Raw genomic sequence first — 22,618 nt, forward strand, 5'->3', positions numbered from 1 at the left:
AGTGCTTTTCTGCAAGCAGGAGGAGAGTCCTGCAAAGCTGCTGCCCTGGGGAGCAGCACGGCATCAACGCGGGCCCCCAGCACTGCTGCAGGTCTGCCAGCTGCCAGACACACAGACTGCACCAAGTGAGAGTGACAGCTTTAATAAATTAGCAATATAAACAGCATTAATGTATCATCTATGGCTGTGCCTCAGCAGATCAACGACTCAATCAGAAGCCTCGATTTCTCCTCGGTGTTGCACGTCAGCCCCGGGGCTTTCCTGGGTGTTGCCTGAAAGCCTAAAACCACTCCAAAACAAAACATTTATTTTTATAAGCCAGAAACACAGCTTGCAATGAGAAGGACCTTCAATCACCGTATGATTTCTCTCCGTCCAGCCGCCTCCTTGCAGAAGTAATTAAAACAAAATGATCAGCCTTTAAACAAAATGATCAGCGTCCCCGCCTTTAAATAAAAACAAACTATTGCTTCACCTCGAAGGGAAAAAGGTGAAAGCAATTCGGATGTCGAACGGATCGGATCAGCCGCTGGGATCTGCGCAGACCCCCCTCCCCCCCGTTCAGTCGCTGTCGGTGCTCAGCTGCCCGCTCTCCCAGCGCTGCCCCATAGCGCTCTGATGCCGCACCACCCGCGTGCTCTCCACCACCTGCGGAAACAGAACGCTTTTATTAAATGAAGAAGCCCTTGATTATTATTATTATTAATTAGTTATTTGAACAGCCGCCCCGCTCGCAACCAACGCTCCCAGCCCCGCGCTCCGCTGCCCCCCCCCGGCGGCTGCGGGACGAGCAGGGCCGGACTCAGCCCTCAGCCCCGCACCGCATCATGCGGCACAGCCCCCCCCGAAGCCCCAGCACAGACAGGGCCGCACCTCCGTGTTGATTCTGTCAATGGGTTCGATGCCCGCGTACTGAGAAAAGAGAGAAACAAAAGTTCAGCGCATCCTAGGAAAAGAGGGAAGCGCCTTTCACACCACCGGGGTGCTCCCACCCCCACGTCTCACCTTGCCCTCCTCCTTCGTTCTCCTCCTCCTCTCTTCCGACGGGCTGCACCGCAACGAATCGGGGCCGGAGCTCTCGGAGCAGCTCAGCCTCAATGGGGTGAAGGACGAGACCAGGCCCAGAACGCCCGGCTGCTGCGGGGCCAGGACCGGCGAGCTGGACACCGAGTAAGTGCCGCTGGTACCGGAGGCGGCTGCGGACAGAGAGAAAGAAAGAGACGCTGCGTGCGGAGCTCCGCGTCTTCCCTCCCTGCCCCTACAGCTGACGGCTCGCTGCCCGCAGCCCCGCACTCCGACGTGCCGTCCTGGCGCTGCGGGACGCGGCACGGTGCGCTCCGGTCCCCAAACGGACACCGTCGGACTCGATGAACGCGGTCAGCCCTGCTCTTACCCGAGCTGTGCCTCGAACGGGAGCTCTCCCTGGACGTGCCGTCCCCGCCGTCCATCAACCGCCTCCTCCGCTGCTCCTGCAGCTCCTCCTCTCGCTGCAGATCGCGGCGGATCTCCTTGTCGATCAACGCCGAGCGCTGCGGTCTCCACGTGCGCAGGGTGTACTGCTCATCCCGGCCGTGCTCACCGTCGGGGCTCCGCTCACTTCTCGCTGCGCTCCGCGTGCCCATAGAGTCGGAGACGGAGATGCTGGGCTGCCAGAAGCTGAGGGCGAAATGCTCTTTGCGCAGGACGGGGCTCGGGGTGGAGCCGGGCAGCTTTCCTCCCGCGGAATCCTCCCTCGCCCTCGTGCCGGCGGAAGAGCGCTCGTACAGCCAGAGCTCATCCCGGCCCCGTTGGTGCGGAGGGGTCGCAGCGGGGCTGGAGAAGGCCTTCCCGGTGCGGGTGCCGTCGCTAAAGCCGTCTCCGGGGCTCCGAGGCCGCTCGGTCACCCGGCGGCTGGAGGACGGCGGCTGCTCCTCCTGCTCGAAAACCCTCCGGAGCTCGCCCAGCTCCTGCGACGTGCCGCGGTCGTAGAGCCCCGGCAGCCTGCCCTGCCTCCGCAGGTCTTCCTCACGTTTTGTTTCCTTTTCTATTTCCTTCTGGACGTTAAAGGATGCGCGGCCTTTGTCCTTCCCTTTCCTTCCCTGAGCTGGGGCTGCGTTCAGGGACAGCAGTGGTTTGGTCTGGATCTCCACCAGCTCGGTGCTGGACGTCAGCCTCTGCATGCCCCGCTCCTTCCATAGGCTCTCCTCCCTCTCCATTGCCCGCCGGATCTCCCTCTCGATGGGCGTCTCATCGCTGCCCTCCTCTGAGCCCCTAGCATCCTTCACATCCCCGAGGCCATTTGGGACATCGCTGCCATTGCTGCTGTATCCAGCACTGTACATCTCCCCCAGCCCCGAGTCCAGGTCATCCCTGGACGATGTTCTGGCTATGCCTAGTGTTTTCCCCGTGGGATGTGACACGTTGGTGTTGCCCTTCCCATGGGCATAGCCATCCTCCTTCCCTGAGGCCTGGTGCTGCACGCTGTACACCGTGTAGATGCTCTGGTCCATCCTGCCTTGTGTGGGCTCTGTGGTGTCACCACGGCCCCTCTCAGCCCTCGTGGTGGTGTCAGGGCTGTGCCACTCCTGCCTGGAGGTTCTGACCGTCACCTCCGGCCTTGGGGACGTGACGTACCCTGGGCTGAACAAAGCACCAGGGCTGCTCTTCTCCAGCATGAGGAACTGCTGCCGCGCAGCCGAGAAGTTGATCTGCTCCCTGTCGATGCTCTCCGGGTCCACGGTTGTCACAGCCCGACCTGGGGAGGGCTTATCAAAATGGATGGCAAAGGCACCGGGGATGCCGTGGCTTTGCCCACCTGCGGTGACGGAGCTCAGCTCATCCGCAGAGCTCCACTTCTCAGCCATAGTGGAGCTCTTCCGCACCACCTGGCCCCGGATCACCTCCCTCCTCTTGTCCTCCAGCTCCTTTGCTTTTTCGGGGGAGATGTTTGGGGGTTGCAGCCTATATGGGTCTGGCTCATCATCCTCGTACAGCTTGGAGGGCTTCCTCTCGCCCCTGTAAGCCCTCAGGTCATACAGGTTCCCTGACCGCACCACCTCCAGCTGGGACTCCCTGTCTGGGGATGGATTCCACACATCCTTCCCAGTCTCCAGGAAATACGAAGGTGACTTCAGCCTGCTTTTCTGCTCGTAGCCGTTCTCCTTCTGGCTGCTGTAGTCAAATATATCATCGTCTCCATCCATGGATGCATCGTTGTGGTCGCGTGTGTGCGGGAACTGGAAGACCATGTGCCGAGTGACCCTGTCCATCGCGCGGCCGCTGTCAGCATCCAACGCTTTGCTGAGCTCTTCCTGGGGCTGCGTGGGCTCTGCGCTCACCTGGGGGTGTCCGGAGTGCAAAGTGAGATCCTGCTGGCCCTGTGGGTGGAAGAAACATCAGGTGGGGCTCAGGGAGCAGCACAGCTCCTGACCCAGAACATCCTCACCCACAGCGTCACTCCTATGAGCAACGCCCGAAGGCCGACGCCGTCCCATGAAACAAAGATGTTGTAAAACTCTTTTGCTCCATTGACCTACAAATGGCAGTTTTTGGGCAGTGGTCGTTTGCAAAGGGAGCTGCCAACACCCACACCCTGCCCTCAACCATGGGCTGCCATGGGTACCGTTGGGTATGTGGTCTCATGGCTGGGATGGGTGCTGACAACACCGTGCTGGGAATTTTTTGTCCGTTTATAGAAAGGAAACTCCAAATAACTGCAGTCATTGAAACAGTAAAGATAACAAAAATGGTTTCGGGGCTCATAAAAATAGGAGACTTTAACCCATGTGTCACACAAAGGAGTAAACATCTACCCTGACCTTGGTGCTGGTCTTGCTGCCACTGACTGCTCCGAGACCGGATGAGAAAGCAGCTGCCAGGGCAGGGCAGGGTGGCACAGATGGGTCCCAGCCCTGCAGCACGCAATGCAGCACACAATGCAGCATGCCATGCAGTATGCAGTGCCTGCCCAGCCCTGTGCTGGGGGACACAGAAACCCAGCAGGAGTTGGGTGAGCAGCACCTCGTGCCCTCTGCTCGCTGCATGCCTTTGCATGCAGTGCTGCAAGGTGCTGCATTCCACCCCCCTGCCATGCTGGGGTATTTCTGCCCCTTTCAGGATGGGCGCAACCTGGGGATGGGCAGCACTGATGCCAATAGGAGCAGTTGGGGCATCAGAGGTGCAGCGCAAACCCGGCTCTGTTGGGAAGGGTCTCTCCTGGCTGCTCTGTGCCTCGGCTAAATTCCTGTAACCTCGTTAATTCCCTGCCTGTAATTCGTTATTGCTGTTTTACAGCCCGTGTGGTGAATCAGGTAATGAAAACTCATTTCCTGCCCACAACTTATCACGTCAGGAAGGGGCGAAAGTCCTCACTGGGTAACACAGTAACGCCCAGCTGGCCTGACCCTGGCATGCATCATACCAAAACATCCACGCATCCCATGCATATGGACACTCCTGCTCCCAGCCCTGCTGCTGTGCTGAGACACACTGGGGTGCAAACTGGGGTGCCGCAGTCAGCCCTGCACCTGCACCACGCGTAGGGTTGGGGTGCACACACACCTCCTGTGCCCACCCCTGCCCTCAGCCCTCCCTCCTGCCCCGCCGCGCTGCACTTACAGTCCTGGAGCCATTGGTGTGGGGGTCCCATGCCCTGGGCTGGCTGTGGAGGGTGCCCAGCTGGGCTGTGTGCTCTGGGGAGTGGCTCAGTGGTGCGGGTGCTGCGTGGCCTTGATAAGCTCAGCCAGCCCCGGTGGAGGAATTCCAAGAATTCAGCTGGGCTCATCGCTGGCCCCTGTTCAGTCTCCTGTTCCCAACCCCCCACGCCACCCACAGCCCTGGGCCAAAGCTCCCACGCCTGCAGAGCCGCTTGGATCACAGCACTGACCGCTGATGCACCAATGCAGCAGTGCGCATTCATGCACCGACCACGCGCTGCTGCACCAATGCAGGGCTGGTGCTCCTGCACCCCTTCCTCCGGGCACCATCTGCCTTCCTGCAGCTACAAAAGCCCCAACAAGAGGTGGATTTACAGCTCCTCTGCTCCAGCCATGTGCCCTGGCTCTGTGGTTGGCTCAGGTGAATCTCGAGCTGCTCCTCTGAGGCAGGGTGGTGGCATGGGGACGCGGCTGCTGTGCCACCAACATCTTGCTGCTCTGAGCCACGCAGGGCTGGAACTGCAGCAGTTTGGCCCCCTGAGCAGCCCACAGGCTGAGCAAACACACAGGCAGCTCTCACTCTCCTGTTTACACCCTGGGGCCTCTCCTAGCTCGGTGCTCACCATGCCAGCTGCCTGATAACCCCATGTTTGCACAGGTGGGGCTGGGCAGGCGCTGGCATTGGCATGGCAGCCTCGGTGCTCCTGGTCCTATCATCAGCCCCCCCCATCCCTCTTCTTTCCTGGGAACCACATCCCCTGCCAGCAGGGAGCCACCCTGTGTGAATACAGGAACACGGGGCCTTCGCATCCAAAGGCTGAGGATGGGATTGCAGTGCAGTGGCTGTGGTGATCTCAGTGCCCTGGGGCCCAGCAGGACAGCACTGTCACCATCAGCTCTGTCCTGAGCCCAGCTCCCAGCACCAGCACCCAGCCTTGTGCCAGGCATCATGGCTGACCCTAGGAAATGCCACTCCATGCTCTGCTCTTCTCTTTGGGGCAGGACATCCCCATCCCCATCCTGACTGCCCCAGCCTTATTCTCACCGAACAGATCCCACCCATCCCACACAGCCCATCCCTCCCTGCCTGCTGCCTTGGGCCCAAGAGGAGCAGCAGTGCCATACCCTACTGGTCCTGGCTGTGGAGCACTTGGAAATCCCATTTACCCCATCCAGCCCCGTACCACCCCACAGCTCCCATGGGAGCAGCCCAGCACCCCCTTACCACGCAGACGGTGTCGGTGGCACGGCGACCTGCAGCTCTGTGTTTCCGGGAGGGAAAGCAATGCCTGTTTTACTGTGGGGCTGAGACAAAGTCCACGCCAGCGGCCGCGGAGCACCACACCCTGCAGTGGGCACAGCCATGTGTGCACAGCCCTGGGGCGGCTCTGCCAGCGGGTTCAGCTGGGCACGGGTCCCAAAGATGCCCTGGGATCCCGGGCATGATCTGATGCCAATGCTGCCCCCTGGGTGGAGTGAGATCCGTGGGACCCCCACCAGTGCAGAGATGGGCGGAGAGGTGTAGCCACACAGTGGTGATCCCCTGAGGTCTGTACCCCAGCACTGCCCCCTTGGGATAACAGGTCCCCATCTGCCACATCCCCATCACTGTGCACGCAGCATCACGCCAGCATCGCTCCCCTCCCAGCATTCCACAGCCCGTCCATCCTCCTCTTCCTCCCCACTCCCCCTGGCAGCTGGCTGGGAATGGAGAGAGGACAACCAGAGCGCCTACCCTCACCTCCACCCTGGGCTCCAGAGTGGCACAGAGGACCTGCCATGGTGAGGAGGACTTAAACACCTCCACTCCTCCGTGCTGCTGTGGTTCTGGGAACAGCCACCTCCGTGGCAGTGGCAGGGGATGCAGGGAGTGAAGGCTCTGTGCCCAGCTGACAGGAGGGGAGGGAGCAAGGGGTTGCATCCTGCAGCAGCCCGGCCGACTGCAGCTCTGCCTCCACCCCAGGCAGGCTCAGCCCTTGCACTTTGGGTGCATGGGGCACTTGATGCCAGTGTGAGGACAGGTCGGGATGTCCCACAGCCCTGCTCACAGCTCTGACCACCCAACACAGCTTCACCGAGCCTGCAGCGTGCTGAGCTGAGGGAAGCGCTGTGCAGGGGGAGTGGGGAGACAGGGCCAGACGTGCTGCATAGCCTGCTGATGGATCTAATCCGTGGCACTTTGTGGGAATGGCACATCCCACCCCCATCATCCCCATCATCACCAATCCCAGCATCCCAACCCCCAGCCCAGCCCCTTCAACCCCCCCACGCCCAGATGCTGAGCACAGCTGGAGGTGCTTTGGTCTGCTTGCTCCCCAGTCAGAGGCAGAGACAGCAGGCTGGTTATTCACACAGTTTATTTGCTTGGTTCAGGTGTCTTACAAACAACGGGGGGGTGGGGGGGTGGGGAGGAGGAAGGGAAACTTCAAACGGCTTCATCACAGGTAAAAAGCACGGGAGCGCAGGAAGTGCACTTCAGCTGAGCTGGGGGGGGGGGGGGGGGATGGTGTGAGGCTCTGCAGACTGGGGCTGGGGCACGGCCGGGTCCTCACTGCTGCTGCCCCCCAGCCCCAGCCCTGCAGGGCCCGGTTCTGCTCCTGCCTGGGGTCGGTGCTGGGCCCAAGGGGGACTGAGGAGCAGTGGGTGCTGAGGGTGGGAGGAGGCCCTAAGTTGGGGTCAGCACCCAGGGAAGGGGTGGAAGGAGGTGACATGCAGCCCCGCTGGGGGCCTGGATCCCCAGGGATGAGTGGGGCAGATCTCCCCAGCACCCCATGCCTAAGTGCTGGAACTGCAGGGCTGTGTCCCTGCTGGTGGCTCCCACAGCAGGCTGCAGAGGCTCTGCTCTTGACTCCATGGGGTTCCACCTCTCCCAGAGGCTTTTGGCCAGAACTCAGGGATGTGGGGACAGCTCAGAGCACAGCCTTGTGCCCATCAATAGCTGGTGGAGCATGGGATGCAGCAAGCACCTCATCCTAGGGCCGGCAATGGGGCTGTCCTGGGGAGGTGAGGGCAGCACCCAAGGACAAGGCTCAGCACCCACAGAGACACCCTCCCCCCCAATTCCTCCTGCCCCAGCAGGTCACAGTGGGGAGGAAACGCTGGTGCTGGTAGTGAGATCCCTGCTGGCGGCTGGGGCACAGGGCAGGGAGCAGGGCAGCTGCCACGGAGCTGTGACCCCATCCTTCACTGCACCACCGGCACAGAGGCAGCACCTGGGGGCACCACAAAAAGCCCAGAGCGAGCTGGGCTGGGGATCTGACAGAAGTGCTAGAAAAATGAGCTCTGCAAAGCTGCCAGAGCAGCTTCAGCCATGGCAAGAGGGCACACGGTGCTGAGCCACGTCCCACTGCTGTCGAGCGCTGCGGGCAAATTCCAGCTCCCATCCCATCCCCGTGGGCTGGGATCTGCAGCTGCCCCACTTCTCGCTGCCAACCCCGTGCCCCTGGGTGGGCAGTGGGCACCCAGACACAGCTGAGCATCCAACACCGAGATGGAGGAACGGCCGTGGAGCAGCGGTGACATCGGTACCTGGTGGTGTCTGTGTGATCGGGGCAGGGATCTTCAGGAGAGCACAGCTGGGTCCAGGCTGGTGCCAGCACCGGGGGAGCCGTGCCCGGTCCTTGGCCCAGCATCACGGCACAGACAACAGCATAGAGCTGGGCTGAAGAAACGAGGTGCCAGAAGTGATGAGAGCTGCCACGCAGGGCTGGGTGGGCACGGGCCCTCCTGGCTGCTGCCGTCTTCCGATGGTGGATGGGAAATAGTTGGAGGAAGGAGGAAAGGCTCCCGGGCGTCCCAGCAGGAGAGCACCCAGGGTGGGCAGGGCTGTGGGGAAGGGGGCGGTGGGGTGTGGGGAAGGGGAGGGGGGGGGTCTCTAATAAATATCACACGCAGCACTGGAGGGATGTGCACGGAGTGGGTGTCGGGCAGGCGGAGCGGAGCCGTGGCCCTCGATGCGCTGCCGTTTGGTGAACGCTTTCCAAACACCGCGTTGGATTTCCCCAGTTCTTATGAAAAACAAGAAGGGCGCCGTGTCCGGTCAGTAACCCTGTGTCCTGCGGGGAGCGGGCTGGGGGGGGCTCGGCGGGGGGGGGGGGGGTTCACATCACCGTGCAGCATTTGCAGCGCTGCTTCTTCGCGTCCATGTCTGGCTCAGCCTCCTTGGCTTCCGTGGCGTTGGTGTCCGGTTTCTGCCCGCCTGGCACTTCGTCCCCCTGCAGCGGGGCGGCCGCCGGCTCCAGCGCGGTGCCGTTGGGCGGTGCGTGGTCCTTGCTCTCCGGCTCTGGCTTGCTCTCGGCGTCCTCGATCACCACCAGCTCGGCTTTGATGGTACCCTCCAACCCCAGCACTTTCTTGGTCTCGTTCTCATCCTCCACGTTCTGGTAGCCCATGAAGATCATGGTGACCGGCTGTTCCCGGCTCGGCTCCGCTCCTTCTGTGGAGTTTTCCCTCGGCTTCGCCTGCAGCCCCGTGATCTCCCTCCGTGGCGTTGCCTTCTGGCTGGATGTGGCACTGCCTGGAGCCTCCCCGCTCGCCGTGGCCTCACCCAGGGTCACCTCATCTGCCTTGTGCAGGAGTTCATCCACCTCGGAGGAGCTGAGCGGCTGTGCCCCGTTCTGCAGAGCTCCGTCTTCAGCACTCACTGCGTGCACCACTGCGGGGACAAGAGAAGGATGGTGAGGGGGGGACAGCAGGAGGGGCGCTTGGGGCTTCCCCCCACCACCCCCAGCTCCTGCCCGATGCCTCAGCACTGCCTGAGGAGCTGCTCCCAGCCCTCAGTGCCTGTGGAGCTTCAAAACCCAGCGGTGCTGCAGCGTAAAGGCTGTGGCAGCGCCCTGCAGCACATCACCATCACCACCACTGCCAACCCCCAGCTGAGCACCTGGCTGCAGTGCATCCCAGTGCCCATGGGGGGACAGAGTCCTGTGCTGCTGGGCGCTCACAGTGCTACGAGGCCACGGTGAGGGATGCACCCAGCCCGTCACGTTTTCCACTTGACCTGGAGCATCATGTGATGAGCAGTGCAGTAGCTGCAGAACCCACTCGGTGGAGCAGTAGATAATAACCAGGAGGATGTGGCACAGCTGGGGTTGCCCTCCGAGGCTGCTCAATGCTGAGTTGATCCCTGGGATTGGGAGATGCCGGGACCCTGGGCAGTGCAGGGTCTCACTTTGCTGATACAGGTGATGAAGGTGATGGAGGTGCATCAGGCGCTGCGGAGCAGGGCTGGCTGTGGTGCTTTGCCACTCACTTGGGGATGCACTCAGTCCATGGATCGCAGGGTTTGCACAGCACCTGGACACGTTCCTCAGCTCTGATGTCGGTCCTCACTGCTGACACAGCTGCCCTTTGGTTCCACCAGCCCCATCTGAGCAGGTTCCCCAGAGCAGGCACCGCTCCCTAAAGCTGTGTTCTCTCCCCTAAAGCTGCGTCTTCTCCTCACCTTGGGGACAGGTTCCCTGCTGCCAACCTGAGCACCGTGGGGCCATGGGGAGCCCCAACAGCTCGGCCCTGGCCCCTTCCCCAGACAGAGGTGCCCAGGACAGTAGGATAACACAGTGCTGATGCCCCTTCCCTTGCTGCTGGAATGCACTCCTAGGTCTTCAGATGCGATGAATCCTCTGCTCTCCAGCAGCACAGACCAATGTGCTGCCCCTGGGACGGATGGGCTCCACACCACGTGGGATGGGGCACAGGATGTTGCCCTACAGAGCCAGCAAGGACAGCAGGAGCTGCTCCAGCCCTTCCTCACCCTGCTGCCCATTGGGATGCTCGGCAGCTGGTCCCTCATCCCCTTCCCTCTGCTCCTGAATCCTGCTGGAGGTGCAGGACGGGGCCGTACCTTTTAGCTCATCCTCGTATACTTTGATCCCTTGCACACAGTGGTTCTGGGGGAGAAGCGTGGTGCTGGACAGGACTTTGGTCTCCCCAGTCACTCTGTCCTTCTCCACCGTGATCTCCACTGAGTACATGGCTGGGACACAAAGAGCACAGTGAGCATTACAGCCCCAGAGCTCCCGAGCAGCAGCGGGTGGGCGCAGCGGTGCGGTGCAGTGCTCAGCAGAGGTAGCAAGGCAGCAGGCTGCAGCGAGGAGGAGTGAAGGCAGAGGCAGATGTGACATCCCAGGTATGGCCCTCCTATGGGGACCCACGAGGCCATCACTGTCCTGGAGCTGCTGGCATCCCCTTACCTCCACAGGTGCTGCCTTCCCCAGGCCGGCACCCACCTTTGCTCCAGGGGGCATTAAGGCAGGTGGCCACCGTATCCGTCTGTCTGTCCGGCCTGAGTGTGGAGCCAGGCTCGTGCTGGTGGGATGCAGCACTGAGGTTTGAGCACTGTGCTTCATGGGACGGCCGTTCCTGGGCATCCTGCCTGTCCCCACTGTCACCTCGTCCCGGTGATGCTTTGTTCCAAAGATCCAAAGCTGAATTATTTCTCGTCTGAGCCATCGGCAGATCTGAGCAAACCGCTCCAGGAGCAGAGCTGGCTGCAGCCCTGTGGCCCCAACTGCTCCCATTGCCAAGCTCAGGCAGCCCCCCCAGCCCTGGCCCCACATCGCTCTGCTCCCTCGCACCGAGAAGCAGCAAACAGAGCAGGAGGAAAGGATTAAACCAGAGCAGTGACATGGAACAGAAGGAGAAGAGTGGGGACCCCAAACAGCGAACCAGCCGCAGGCTTCCAGCAAAAATGAACCATCTGATGGCAAATAAATGACATCCTCTGCCCCAGGCTCGGAAACTCATCGAGCGGTGGGGATCGTTGGTGGCAGAGGGTGGGCTGTGCATGGAAGGCAGAGAGCTGAAAGGTGCTGCAGGGCGGGAGGAGGGAGCAATCCTCACGTGGAAGTGGGCACGTACCTGCCTTCATCATGTCAGTGCCTTGCACCGCCTTCATGGGGCTGCTGGAGACCTTCTTCTCAGCTGGGGATGGAGAGGAGAAGTGGCAGACTTAGGTGAAATGATGCCCAGCTATCCATGTGCTCCATGCACCCTGGGATGGGCACTGGGGTGGATGGGGCCTCTTCCATGGTGACCACCTGGATGGGGTTCCCCAGCCACAAGACATCGTGGGGAGATGGAGATGTGGGGATGGAGATGTGGGGATGGGTTGAGATGGGGACATTGGGATGGGGATGTGGGGATGAGGCCGCCCTGCTCCCCTGCCCTGGCCTGCTGGTGCCCACTCCCAACCCAGCACGAGGATCCTGCTGCCCCAGGAGAGGAAAAAGCCACCAATTCAGCATCCAGGGTCACCTACCTATGGCTGTGCCCAGGGGACTCTGCAAAACAGAAGAGAGATGACACGAGCTGTGGATGCACCACGCATTCACCGTTCTGCACACCCAGCCCCAACCCCTGCCCTGCTTCGCCCCCTCCCATCCAGATCCTGCAGGGGAGCAGCTGTGCCCACCTTCTGCACGCTGGGGATGTTCTCTGCCTTCTCCTCCTTTGTTGGTGCCACCACTTCAGCCAGGTTCTCCTTGGTGGATGTAGCAGAGCTGCTGTTCTCCAGTGACTCCAACTCTCTCTCCAGCCTGGGGGAAAACCAGGGAATGTGAGGCTGTGCTGGGACCACAGCAGACCTGCAGGGCTCAGCTGCAGTCCCCAGCTCTGGGGTTGTGTTACTGAGAGCACACAGAGCCTTGGAACAGCTCAGCACAGTGCTGTCAGGATGAGGATTCCAGCTCCATCTCCCACCCTGGGCTCTGAACCTCATGGGATTCACCCCTCTCACCAACCTGTGCCAAAACAACCAGACCTGCTGCCACCTCGAAAACAAAACCAAACCCAGCCAAGTGTCCACCCTGCACATAAACCCTCCATCTGCTGCAGCCCTGCCAGCGTGGCCGTGCAGGGGCTCTGCAGGGAGACCAATTCTGCCCAGCTCCAAACTGGGGACCAGAATCAGTGCTGGCAGCGATTGTAGGGAAGGCACAAGACAACTCTGTGCCTCATCAGGCTCTCTGCTTTCTCTCTCCATGCCCCTGTTTCCATGTAGGCAATGCAGCCCTTGCTGCACAGCAGCCCTTCAGCTGGACACATCCCCATCACAGCCTTCAGCATCTCTTTCCAGGGGCACAATGTGCACTTGCTGGAACAGCTCTGGACCAGACCTGCATCTGTAGGACCTGACTTTGCTGCGGCCAATCCCACGTAGTGACGAAGCCCAACCCATCACACACAGTGCCAACAACTGGTGGCAAGGGGTAATGTTACTTCACTCGGGTTTTGTGCCCAGATTCATTAATGTGCAAATGTCCCAGGAAAAACAAGAGTCCATTCCTGACCATCGAGCTCAACCAAGAGCCACGTGGCCCCACAGTGACACAGCAGGGACTCGGCAGCTTGAAGCCCACGTGAATCAGTGCACCTCTGTCCACGCTGTTCCCTCCCTTTGCTTCACATCACCTCGCAAAATGCTCTTTTCCCTCCGAGCCCACAGGAATGCACTGCACCATTACACCAAAACAAAGGCCTCTTCGTGCCTGAGCCAGCCCTGCAGTGCTGCTGGGCAGCACAAAGCCTGTTTTACCTCTGGATGGTTTCCTCCAGCTCCTTGGTCTTCACCTCATCCTCCTGCATCTGCTTCTTCATCGCCTCATCCTCCTCGGAGGCAGAGGACAGGGCTCCCTCCAGCAGCCATCTCTCCCGCAGAGCCTTGGACTGGGGGAGCACAGAGGGTCACAGTCTCACCACCCTCCTTTTTGGGGGTCCTGAGGCATCTCTGTAACACACTGGGATCCCTGGGGGGGGGTCATCCTCACCTTGAGATGCTGCAGCTGCCGCCGGTCATCTTCCAGCTGCCTCCTTTTGTTCTCAATCTCTGTCTGACGTTTTCGCTTCTCCTGGATGGACACAGAGCCGGGGTCAGTGCAGGGATGGGGCAGCACTGGAAACTGCTGGGGGGAAACCTCCATCCCAGCAGCTCTGGGAGCAGAGAGGGTGCAGAGCACGGGCTGTCCCCTGCCTCTAAATGTCACCTTCCCCCAGGCTGGCCCTGCTAAGTGTGAGCCGGGCAGTGAGGGGAAAACAGCCCTAGGCAGTCCCTTCCCCGACCCCCCCCCCCCCCCCTCTGCTGCACATCCTGGTTTCGGTCCAGATTGCTTTAGCAGAGTCTGTCCCAGTCCAGGGAAGCGTCACCCGCTCTTTTTCTCTTCTGGCCCAGAACAATTTGCCCTTTGTGAGGCACAGATCGGCCGATAGCGCGTGGGGCTGGGAGCTGGCAGCAGGGGAGCTGCTATAGAGAGCAAGGGAGCTGCTATGGGGCAGCAGGGGAGCTGCTATAGCGAGCAAGGGAGCTGCTATGGGGCAGCAGGAGAGCTGCTATAGAGAGCAAGGGAGCTGCTATGGGGCAGCAGGGGAGCTGCTGCAGAGCACCCATCCCCTGCAGAGCTGCCTCACACACATCACTCAGCCCTTGGGAGAGGGCATGGGAGACCCTCACGCTCATTTCCTTCCTGCTCAGGGCTCATTAAGGCACCGCTTCATTAATTAACCCGGCTGCCAGTTGTGCCCTCGGTCCCTGGGTGCAGAATGGAGCCCTGGAGGAGCTGCCATTGGGCTGAGGGCATCGCAGGCGTCGCTGTGTTGGTGCCACCCTCTCACCCAGAGGGGACTCACCGCAATGGCCTGCAGCCTCTCCTGCTGAAGCGTGTTGGCCTCCACAGCCCTGCAAGAGAGCAGAGAGAAGCTGTGAAGAGCAGTCGCCCACACAGAGAGATGTGGGGAGTGCAGCCGTGTGAATGGGGACATTGTGGAGCCAGACAGCGCGCACAGACAAAGGCCAGGCTCTTCCCTTCTGCTTCCTCCCCTTCCCTCTGCTGCACTGAAGCCGAGCGCTGCCCCAACGCATCTCCTCCTGGCACCCCGATCCTCTTTGTGCTCCTTTTTCCTCTGGGGCCAAGCACTGCTGACAGCCCACGACAGAAGGGTTGGAGAGGAGCACTGCTTCTGGCTGCTTCCACTATTCTGGCTCACACTTTCCATTTCAAGCCTATTCCTTGGCTGCTGACACCTTTCCTGCACGGCGACCTTTCCAGGCTGCGCGCACAGACGTTTGCACACACAGACGCACAGATCACGCGCGCGTGGCCCAGCTGTGCTGCCCAGCACCAGCTGCAACTGCAGGCACCTGCCTGGGGGGGGGGGGAGGCTTTGATGGGAGGGGAGCAGGCTGGCTGAGTGCCAGGTGATGCTAACGAAGCAATTAGCCGCGGCGGTAATTGGGGCAGGAGGCTCAGAGGTGTTGTGAGGCAATGGCTGGTTGCCATTCATTTCCCAGAGCCTGGGTGCATGGAATGGGGTTTTGGAGAAAGCAGGGTGAGCTCTGGGGGCCTCTGAGCACGAGGAGTGTGGGCACCGCAGTCGTAGAGGCTGCAAGACCCAGCAAGGAGCTCCAGCCCCAACCCCTGAAGCTGCTCCAGCAGATGATGCTGAGCAGAAGGAGGTGGCAGGGAGAGCTCTTGGTTTAATTTCCACCAGCGGTGATAAAGCGCGGATCCATTTTCGCACCTCCCAGGAATTTCTGCCCTGGCTGAGAGCTTTGGAGCCAGGTGACCGAGGCTGGGAGGACAGCAGGACACACTGCCTGCAGGTCCTGTCCTGCACACACACCCAGCTGGGCCCAAAGGCTTTGCAATGCTTCAATTAAAGGCAGAGCAGACAACCCTGCCCTACGGCGGCTGCAGCTCAGGCCTGCCGGCTTTGGTGACCTGAAGCATTCCCAGTTCAACTGGGGTAAATGGGGACAGGGAGGGATGGCAGCGCTGTGTCTACAGCACACAGCAGGGTGTGTGGTGAGGAGCCAGCGCCAGCAGCTCAGGCTGTGAGCTCAGAGGGGCCCAGCACAGCACCCAGAGCCCAGGGCACCCCCCGGTAACCATCAACGCATCCCTCTCCAACCCCCCCTCGGGTGGTGCCGTGCTGAGGTTGTTTCCCTCCTTCCCAACCCCAAGCAAAACATTTTCACAGCGTGCAAACGATTGCTGCTTTCCAGAAAGCCCCACAAAAACAACAGGGATGTTTCCTGATGGAAAAGTGGGAAGCGTGACGCCCCACAGTCACCTCCACCCACCGCCACCACCTCTATGCTCATGGCTCAGCTCCAGCCCGGCACCGGGGCTGCCCACGTGTGCTGTGCATGCAGAGTTCTTGGCAGAGAACGAAACTGAGAGCAAACAAACATGATGGGAAAAGGTGCTGCGTTTTATAGCAGTTATTCTGGGGCAGTTTGAGGTGAGGCTGTGACGCTTGGAGCACACGTGCCATCAGCAGCCCCACTGCCATCCCAACGCTGCACCCACTGGAACATCTGTGAGCCCCATCCGTGCTCCATGTGCTGCTCCTCACCCGGGCTGCACTGGCTCTGCCCTGCACCTGCACCAAGCCAGCAGGACAACAGCATTGGTTTCAAATTGCAAAACTTGGAGATGGAGTTGTGACGAACTGATGACAAAACAAGACGCCCTGAGCAGGGAGATGTCGGGGCTGCGGAGCAGGCAGGCAGCAGCAATCCCCAGGCCCTGTAACACCCACGTCACAGCTCTAACCCTGCCACAGGCAGCAGCCCAGGAGGTGAAACATTCCCCTTCCCCCTCCAAGAGCGAGATCCAGGACTTCAAGTAACCCCTGGGCTCAGGCAGCTGGGATGGCTCCGTGCAGACAGAGGTTGCAGGGAGGAAATCGCCGGCTCCCCATCGCCCTTCCCCACACTGTGGGGGCTGTGGGACAACACTGGCAGCAGCCCATGGCCTCGGGGTGCCCCATACCAGGGCATCCACCTGTTCCAGGGCCAGGGGTGCCTTCTGAGCCCAGCTTTTCACATCCCAGACTCAGAGGGCTTTGGAATGAAGCCTCTTTCTCTCCTGGATCTCGCACTGTTCAACTGATCCAAGCTTTTTCGGCGTTCCTGAAACGTTCTGTTCTGCTTTTCTTCCTCCATCCTCTTTATTTTCCATTGTTTTGCTAAAGTTTCTACATTCCCGGGGTGAAAGCCAGAAATCTTCCTGGCCCAGGGAAAGACACAAAACAGGCTGGATGCCCCTCACTGCACCGTATCAGCACCAGACCCCACGCACCCAACCCGGGGCTCCTCTCCATCACCCTGAGAGACAGAAAAGGGGCAGAGCCCGAGCCTGGTGCGCATGGGGATGGGGTGAAGAGACGGGAGGATGGAAGGAATCCTACAGCCAGCACGCTCCGATGGGGGCTGGGGGCTGATCAGAGCCTCAGGGCGGGTTTCGAGGTGGGAACCCACACTCGGATGAAGCCCGAGAGGCTCGGAGTGGCCGCACCTCCCTCCGTTCCCCTCCCGCAGCTCACGGCCGGCCCGGCGGATGCACGGAGTCGGGAGGCGGCTGCCCTGGCAACGTCACCATGGCAACGTCACCATGGCAACAGCGCCATGGCAACGCGGGACAGACGGCACCCGGCCGGGGGATGCGCGATGCGCTGCGCTGCGCTCCGACCGCGGGACGGAGCCGGACCGGGATTCTGAACCTGTAAAGCTTCCGGGAGACGGCAGCCACGCCGGCGTGAGCTCCACGTTACACCGGGACACTACGGAGGGTTGGAAAGGTGACCCCGGGTGCACGGTTACCGTCCTCCTCGTGAATCACAAAGGCAGGAAAAAAAAAAAACACCAAAAAAAAAGATCCCCCTCCCCCCCTCCTCCTCTTCCCCCTCCACTGAATTTCACCGGGTCTCGTGAGCTCCTGCAAACAGATTCATGCTTTTCTGCCCGGTGCATTCAGGTCTCAGCTCCGCCGATCCCAGGGCAGCTCCTCAAGCTGTTGATGCTCTGCGTGGCTGTGGCAGAGAGGTGAGGTCGATGGGATGCAGGAGGGACTGAGCCCCAGGAACTCACACCTGCAGCAGCAGCCCTTGGATGGAGCTGCTCACCCACATGTGAGCGCACACGCACCCCATGCACACCCCGTGCTCCCTCCCTGGGCTCTCCAGCTCTTTCCAGCCCTGCTGATGCCGCTGTTTCCTCCCATCACAAGGGAAGCCCATGACCTTTTGTCTCCTCCCCGCCTGACATGAAACAATAATGTTTATTTGCCTTCCTCTATTTTTTTCCCATTAGCTCATCCAAATGTGTGAAGAGCCGTTTCAAGCTGCTCCTCCACCCCCCGACCTCTGCTCCATTCCCACCAGCTCAGCTCCGAGACAGAAGAGAAGGAAGGGAGAGGGCTCATTCCAAGCCAAACTCCATCCTGCAGCTCTGGGAAGATGGGCCCCAATACAGCTGGTGGCAGCACGGGTGGCAATAGGTGGAGCAGCACTGATTTACACTGCTGTTCCTGTGCCAAAAGCCAGACCCCAGAGAAATTGGGTCCAGAGTGCTGCTGCTGCTGGGAAACTACAACCCCTGCCCTGATGTGCTGCTGCTCACAGCAGGGTGCAGATCAGAGGGACAGCCCAAGTCCAGCAATGAACGACAGTAAAGGCAAATCCCTCCCAGCAGGTCAGGAGGGAATGGATAAAGCTTTGCTTGGGAGCAAGCAGCAGAAAGGGGATGCCAGGGCCCCCAGCTGCTTGCTTTGAGCCACACCAGCTCCACTGCCTGCACAGCCCCATCCCGAGTGGCTGCTTTGGGAGGAGATGAGGTGGGAGGAGGAGATGGCAGCCCCAGGCTCCCGAAAAAAAATGCAGGATGCATTAGAACAAGCAGAGCTGCCTGATTGATTCTTCAGGCTGAGACGTGGGCTGGAAGTGCCAGGAGAAAATGGATCCTCTGAATATTTGATGAACAGAGGCTCAAGGAGGGAGTTTGATTGGAAAATTACAGATCTTTCAAACAATGGTTCAAGTGCCCTCCAAACGCTTGGGTTTCCAGCTCCCTTCCAGCTAGAGGAGCAAGGCTCCACGAGGAAACACCCACACGATTTATGAATGAAGCAGAGCTCCCCACACCTGGCAGCACTCAACCCACTGAGGCCGGCAGCCCAGCAGCTCCAGCACCAGCCCAGGGACGTGGAATTCAGGTCCTGCCATCACTGGGGTCACTGTGGCTGCATCCTCGGTCCTACAAGGCGCCCACGCTGCCATGAACACCAGGGCACACGAGGCTCTGTGGAGTACATGGGGACGTGGTTCACGTGCAGAATCCTGCCTGGACACTGAGCCTACAGCTCTGCTCCTGTTCCCAGCCTCCATCCAGCTCCTCTGCACCAGGAAACACCTGCTAAAGCACAGCCAGCATTGCTCCCCACCCCGACAGCAGCTCCAGGGCTGCTGAGGACTCATCCTCATCCCCTGAGACTGGCTTCTGTCTGGGGCCTGAGGGGTTTGCTGCCTCACAGACGGGTGCAAGCAGTAAATACAGACTCAGCTCAGGCTTCCTGAACCCGCCTCTGCCTCCAGCCCTGAGCTTTCCGCCCTCCATCAGCCCCCATCCCTTGTGCACGTCCTTTCCCTTTCCCCTGCATGGGGGCAAGTGGCTATTTCTGGCCAGGAACAAGGAATGCCAGCAGCAGTTTCCCAAGGAAACCCACTCTTGTTTCAGTTCCTTCCCCAGCTCATGCACTCCTGGGCTGAACTCTGAGCCCCTGCTCCCCAGGTGCCATTGTGTGGCTGTCTGCAGCCAGGCTTTATGGCTTCCTCCAGGACGTTGGGAACAGGGCTTCACTGGGTTTTGCATCTCAACGGAGGAGCATGGAGGGGAGTGTAGGACGCCGAGTCCCACCCCAAAGGAGTGTCCCAGGTTACCCTAAGAGCAGAAATAGCCCTTCTTCCCCTCTGTGAGGCTCCTGTTCAGAGCTGGAGTGATGGAGAGGGCAGAACAGGAGAGCGGCTGGCTCCCAAGGAGAGCAGAAACAGCAAGGTGCAAAGATATCAGCAGGAGCTGTCAGCAGCCAGAAGTGGAGATGCTAAACCTCCAGCTTACTCAACAGCATCACTAGCAGGAGGAGCAGAAGACACAAGAGCAGCCCTGATGGGACCAGCAGAGCCTTTTGTAAGAGCCACAAGCTTTTAGCCAAACCTCCTTTGGCAGCAGCAGCTCCTGGTGTCCAGCACCCTCCTCCAGCTGCTGCCAAAGCCAGGGGAAAGCAGGAGCCAACCCCAGGAACAACACTTCCCAGCACACATCAACAACCACAGAGCCAGGCCTGTGCCTGGGGAGCCTTTGGCCATGGGGCTCCACTGATCCCAGGACTTTCCTAAGCTCCCATCCCAATGACAAGGGTGTGAATTTGGCAGAGCAAACCAGACCCTTGGTGAAACCCTGTGCAGGAACACTGGGGCTGCAGGTCTGTCAATTCACCCAGGGAAAACACGTCAGCATTTCAACCACCACCAACTTTTGCACGTGTATTCCAGCCCAAGATCTCAAGATTTATCTCCATAAGAGCCAAAACCTGAATGACCAGAAGGGGCTGCACCAAAGCTACCCAAACAGAAACTGTGCATGCACTGGCTCTGTTTTGCTGCTCAGCCCCACACGCTCACCTTCAGGGCACATTTCCCCAGCAGGGTCTGTAGTCACCAAAAGGAACAATCTGGTATTTCCAGCACACAAACAAAAGCCCCAGCACAGCTCTGAAGGGGACTGAAGGGGACTCCTCATCCCCTGTTGACAACCAGCCAGTAGGGTCGATCCTACAGCCTCCAGTGACAGAGGGGCTCAGCACAGAGGAGCAGAGCTGTCACCTATGCTGTCACCTGGCTGGGAGCTGACCCCCACCCCATTTCCACCCCCCAGCTCCCTATCTGAGCATAGTAAACCAGAGCCCAGCCTTGACAGGAGGAAACAAGCACCCCAAGCCCTCCAACACCCCTATGGGGCTCCCCCAAACTGGGGCTAAATGGCAGATGGTCTGAGCCTGTTGAATACTCAGTGCTTCGTTAGCAGGCAGCTGGTTAATCAGGGCGAGGTGCCCACGAGGAGCAGACAGTCACTGACCCCTGGGTTGGGCTGGATGGGTTCCCCTGGAAAGACCTCAGTGCCAAACCCAGGAGATGCTGGAGGGAAGCAAAGGGAAGCAAAGGGCTGCAGAGCCCCGTCCTCAGCTCCGATCCTGCAGGTTCCAACCGTGCAGGGCAGGGCCCCACAGCAGCACACAAAGAAGGTCAGGGAGCATTCCTCAGCTCCCGAGGGTCTCCTCCCCAGCACGATGAGGGTTGCAACCCCCCCCCCCCCCGCTCCAAGCCGGGCCCTTCGGCACCGCGTTCAGAGGGAGGGGTCCGCGGGCTCCCAGCCACCCACTCGCCCCCAGCTCTACGTGCAGCAGCAACAACAGGTTCAAAACAGAAAAATAAACGCCCTTCCCACCCCATCCCCCCTTCTTCCCCCCTCCCCCCCCCCACCGCCTCCCGCACCGCTGTCGGCAGACGCTCGAGCCCCGCAGCTCTCCTACCCGCTCGGGGCCTCCATCCACGCACCACGGGTGGTCGCTTCGGCGCCCCGCAGTAGGGCAGGAACCGAGGGGGGTTGGGGGGGCGGGGGGGGCTCTATGAGCTCTATGGGGGTCTGAGCAATCGCCATCGGGGGTTCCGCAGCCCCTCGGTGCGGGTTCCAAGCCCGCTGTGCGGGGACGCGCCGTGATTGAGGGCCCCGACCCGCAGCATGGGGGGATGCGAGCCGCACGAGTGGGGTGCGGGACCCCCGCGCCGAGGGGCGATGCGAATCGATGCGAGCGACTTCTCGACCCTCCGTCAACGGGTCCCCGCAGCCCAACCGTGGGGGTCCCGAACCTCGGCACCCGAGGGCCGCCCCCACCTCGGCACTGCGGTGCGCAGCACGGGGAGCCCCGAGGCCCGGTGCGGGGGTCCCGCGGGGAACGGCTTCGGTACTCACTCCATTTTCCAGGCTGATTCCGCTGGGTCGTGCCTGGGCGAGGCGTGGCGGAGCGTGGCCGGCAGCCGCCGGCGTCCCGGCGCTCAGGGCCCGGCGGGCGGCGGCATCCCCGGCGGGGCTGCGGGATGCGCAGGGATGTCGGGGCCGCGCCGGTGCTCCCGCCTCCCGCACAGCTCCGTCTGCCGGGCGCGGTCCGCCACTGCCACCGCCCCTCACCCGGCCTCGGGGCGCGGCGCTCTCCGCCCGTCGCTTCTCGTTGCCGCCGCCGCGCCCGGGCGGCCCCGAGGATGCTTACAGGGGTGCGGGGGTCCCGATCGGGGGGAGCGTAATGGAGGGGTCGCGGGTGCTGCCCGAACCGCACCCCCCCCCTGGGGATGGAGGGCGGAGGCAGGAGGGGTGCCGAAGGCTTTGCTCCCGACACGCGTCCCCGAAGCCATGAGGGTGCCAAAGGCACTCCTCCCCCCCCCAGCAGAGGGATGCCTGGATTATTTGCTCCCCTGTCGGCTCCTCCATTTCCTGATGACGGTTGCATTGGGTAAACTGGCAAACTGACACAGGAAGCCCAGGGCAAGTCGCAAACCAAGGTGGCATTAAGAAATCTGCCCACCATTGGCACGAGAGCTCCTTAAATCCAGCTCTGCAGCAGGGGCAGCCCGGCTCTCTGACCCCCATCCCTTCAAGCTGGTACCCATGGGAATGCAGAGCAGGGGCAGCAGCTGATGGAGGATGAAAGGCAACACAGCAGGCAGCACCAGGCCACCGTCAGCCCTGGGGACATCCTGGAAGGTGTCCCTGGGCCACGGCGGGGCTCTGTTCTCACTTGCACCCTCTGTGCCATGGGGGATTTCATCCCAGTTAGCTCGAGGCATAAAAGCAACCAGGCACAGGCTGGGAAGCTGCTCTGCTTTCTCTCTTCCTTCTTTCCCAGCAAGCAACGTCTCCTCCACCCAAGGGAAAGCTATCGGGCAGTGCCACAGGCCAAGCTGCCCCCACAGCTCTGTGACAGCAAAACCAAACCCCCCATCACCCCTTAGGATTGCATATCTCCATCCAAAGTGATTGCACAAGGCAGCAATACTGAGAGGAGGAAGCAGGGGGGTACCCGCCGGTGCCCATACAGCGGCTGTGCCCACAGCACCACCCTGCAGGGTTATTTAACCTCCCCCCCCAGCCTCAGGTGGCC

At 60.9% G+C, this 22,618-nt stretch overlaps 2 protein-coding genes across 4 annotated transcripts; both read right to left on the reverse strand.

Annotated features, from left to right (window-relative positions):
* Positions 1-101: 101 nt before the first annotated feature.
* On the reverse strand, positions 102-5,282 carry LOC125684793 (mitotic spindle positioning). Its single transcript, XM_048927232.1, has 6 exons — positions 5,258-5,282; positions 4,597-4,697; positions 1,394-3,356; positions 1,006-1,196; positions 874-912; positions 102-648 (listed from the first exon to the last, which is right to left on the reverse strand). The coding sequence occupies exons 1-6, from the start codon at positions 5,280-5,282 to the stop codon at positions 562-564; spliced, it is 2,406 nt and encodes an 801-aa protein (XP_048783189.1). The 3' UTR covers positions 102-561.
* Positions 5,283-7,064: 1,782 nt separating this feature from the next.
* Positions 7,065-21,610, reverse strand: PALM (paralemmin). Of its 3 annotated transcripts, none has more exons than XM_048927734.1 (9): positions 17,332-20,856; positions 14,256-14,304; positions 13,400-13,480; positions 13,168-13,298; positions 12,046-12,169; positions 11,893-11,914; positions 11,493-11,555; positions 10,477-10,608; positions 7,065-9,288 (listed from the first exon to the last, which is right to left on the reverse strand). In XM_048927734.1, exons 1-9 carry the CDS (start codon positions 17,361-17,363, stop codon positions 8,735-8,737), a joined length of 1,188 nt encoding a protein of 395 aa, XP_048783691.1. In that variant the 5' UTR covers positions 17,364-20,856; the 3' UTR covers positions 7,065-8,734. The 3 variants fall into 3 exon arrangements, with proteins under 3 accessions (XP_048783691.1, XP_048783692.1, XP_048783693.1); XM_048927735.1 differs by lacking the exon at positions 17,332-20,856 and adding an exon at positions 21,436-21,610 and having other exon boundaries at positions 7,066-9,288; XM_048927736.1 differs by lacking the exon at positions 10,477-10,608 and having other exon boundaries at positions 7,066-9,288; positions 17,332-20,854.
* Between the last annotated feature and the right edge of the window lie 1,008 nt (positions 21,611-22,618).

This window comes from Lagopus muta, chromosome 26 (assembly GCF_023343835.1).
Source record: "Lagopus muta isolate bLagMut1 chromosome 26, bLagMut1 primary, whole genome shotgun sequence".
In the NCBI taxonomy this organism is placed as follows: domain Eukaryota; kingdom Metazoa; phylum Chordata; class Aves; order Galliformes; family Phasianidae; genus Lagopus; species Lagopus muta.

Excerpts from the sequence above, each read along its gene's own strand:
- PALM (XM_048927734.1), bottom strand. The coding sequence starts at position 17,363 with ATGAATCTGTTTGCAGGAGCTCACGAGACCCG. Across the intron at positions 11,915-12,045 it reads ACATCCCCAGCGTGCAGAAG|AGTCCCCTGGGCACAGCCAT; the intron begins GTGGGCACAGCT and ends TCTGTTTTGCAG. Across the intron at positions 10,609-11,492 it reads CACTGACATGATGAAGGCAG|CCATGTACTCAGTGGAGATC; the intron begins GTACGTGCCCAC and ends TTTGTGTCCCAG.
- LOC125684793 (XM_048927232.1), bottom strand. The coding sequence starts at position 5,282 with ATGGGGTTATCAGGCAGCTGGCATG. Across the intron at positions 1,197-1,393 it reads CCGTTCGAGGCACAGCTCGG|CCGCCTCCGGTACCAGCGGC; the intron begins GTAAGAGCAGGG and ends CTCTGTCCGCAG. Across the intron at positions 649-873 it reads TTGACAGAATCAACACGGAG|GTGGTGGAGAGCACGCGGGT; the intron begins GTGCGGCCCTGT and ends CTGTTTCCGCAG.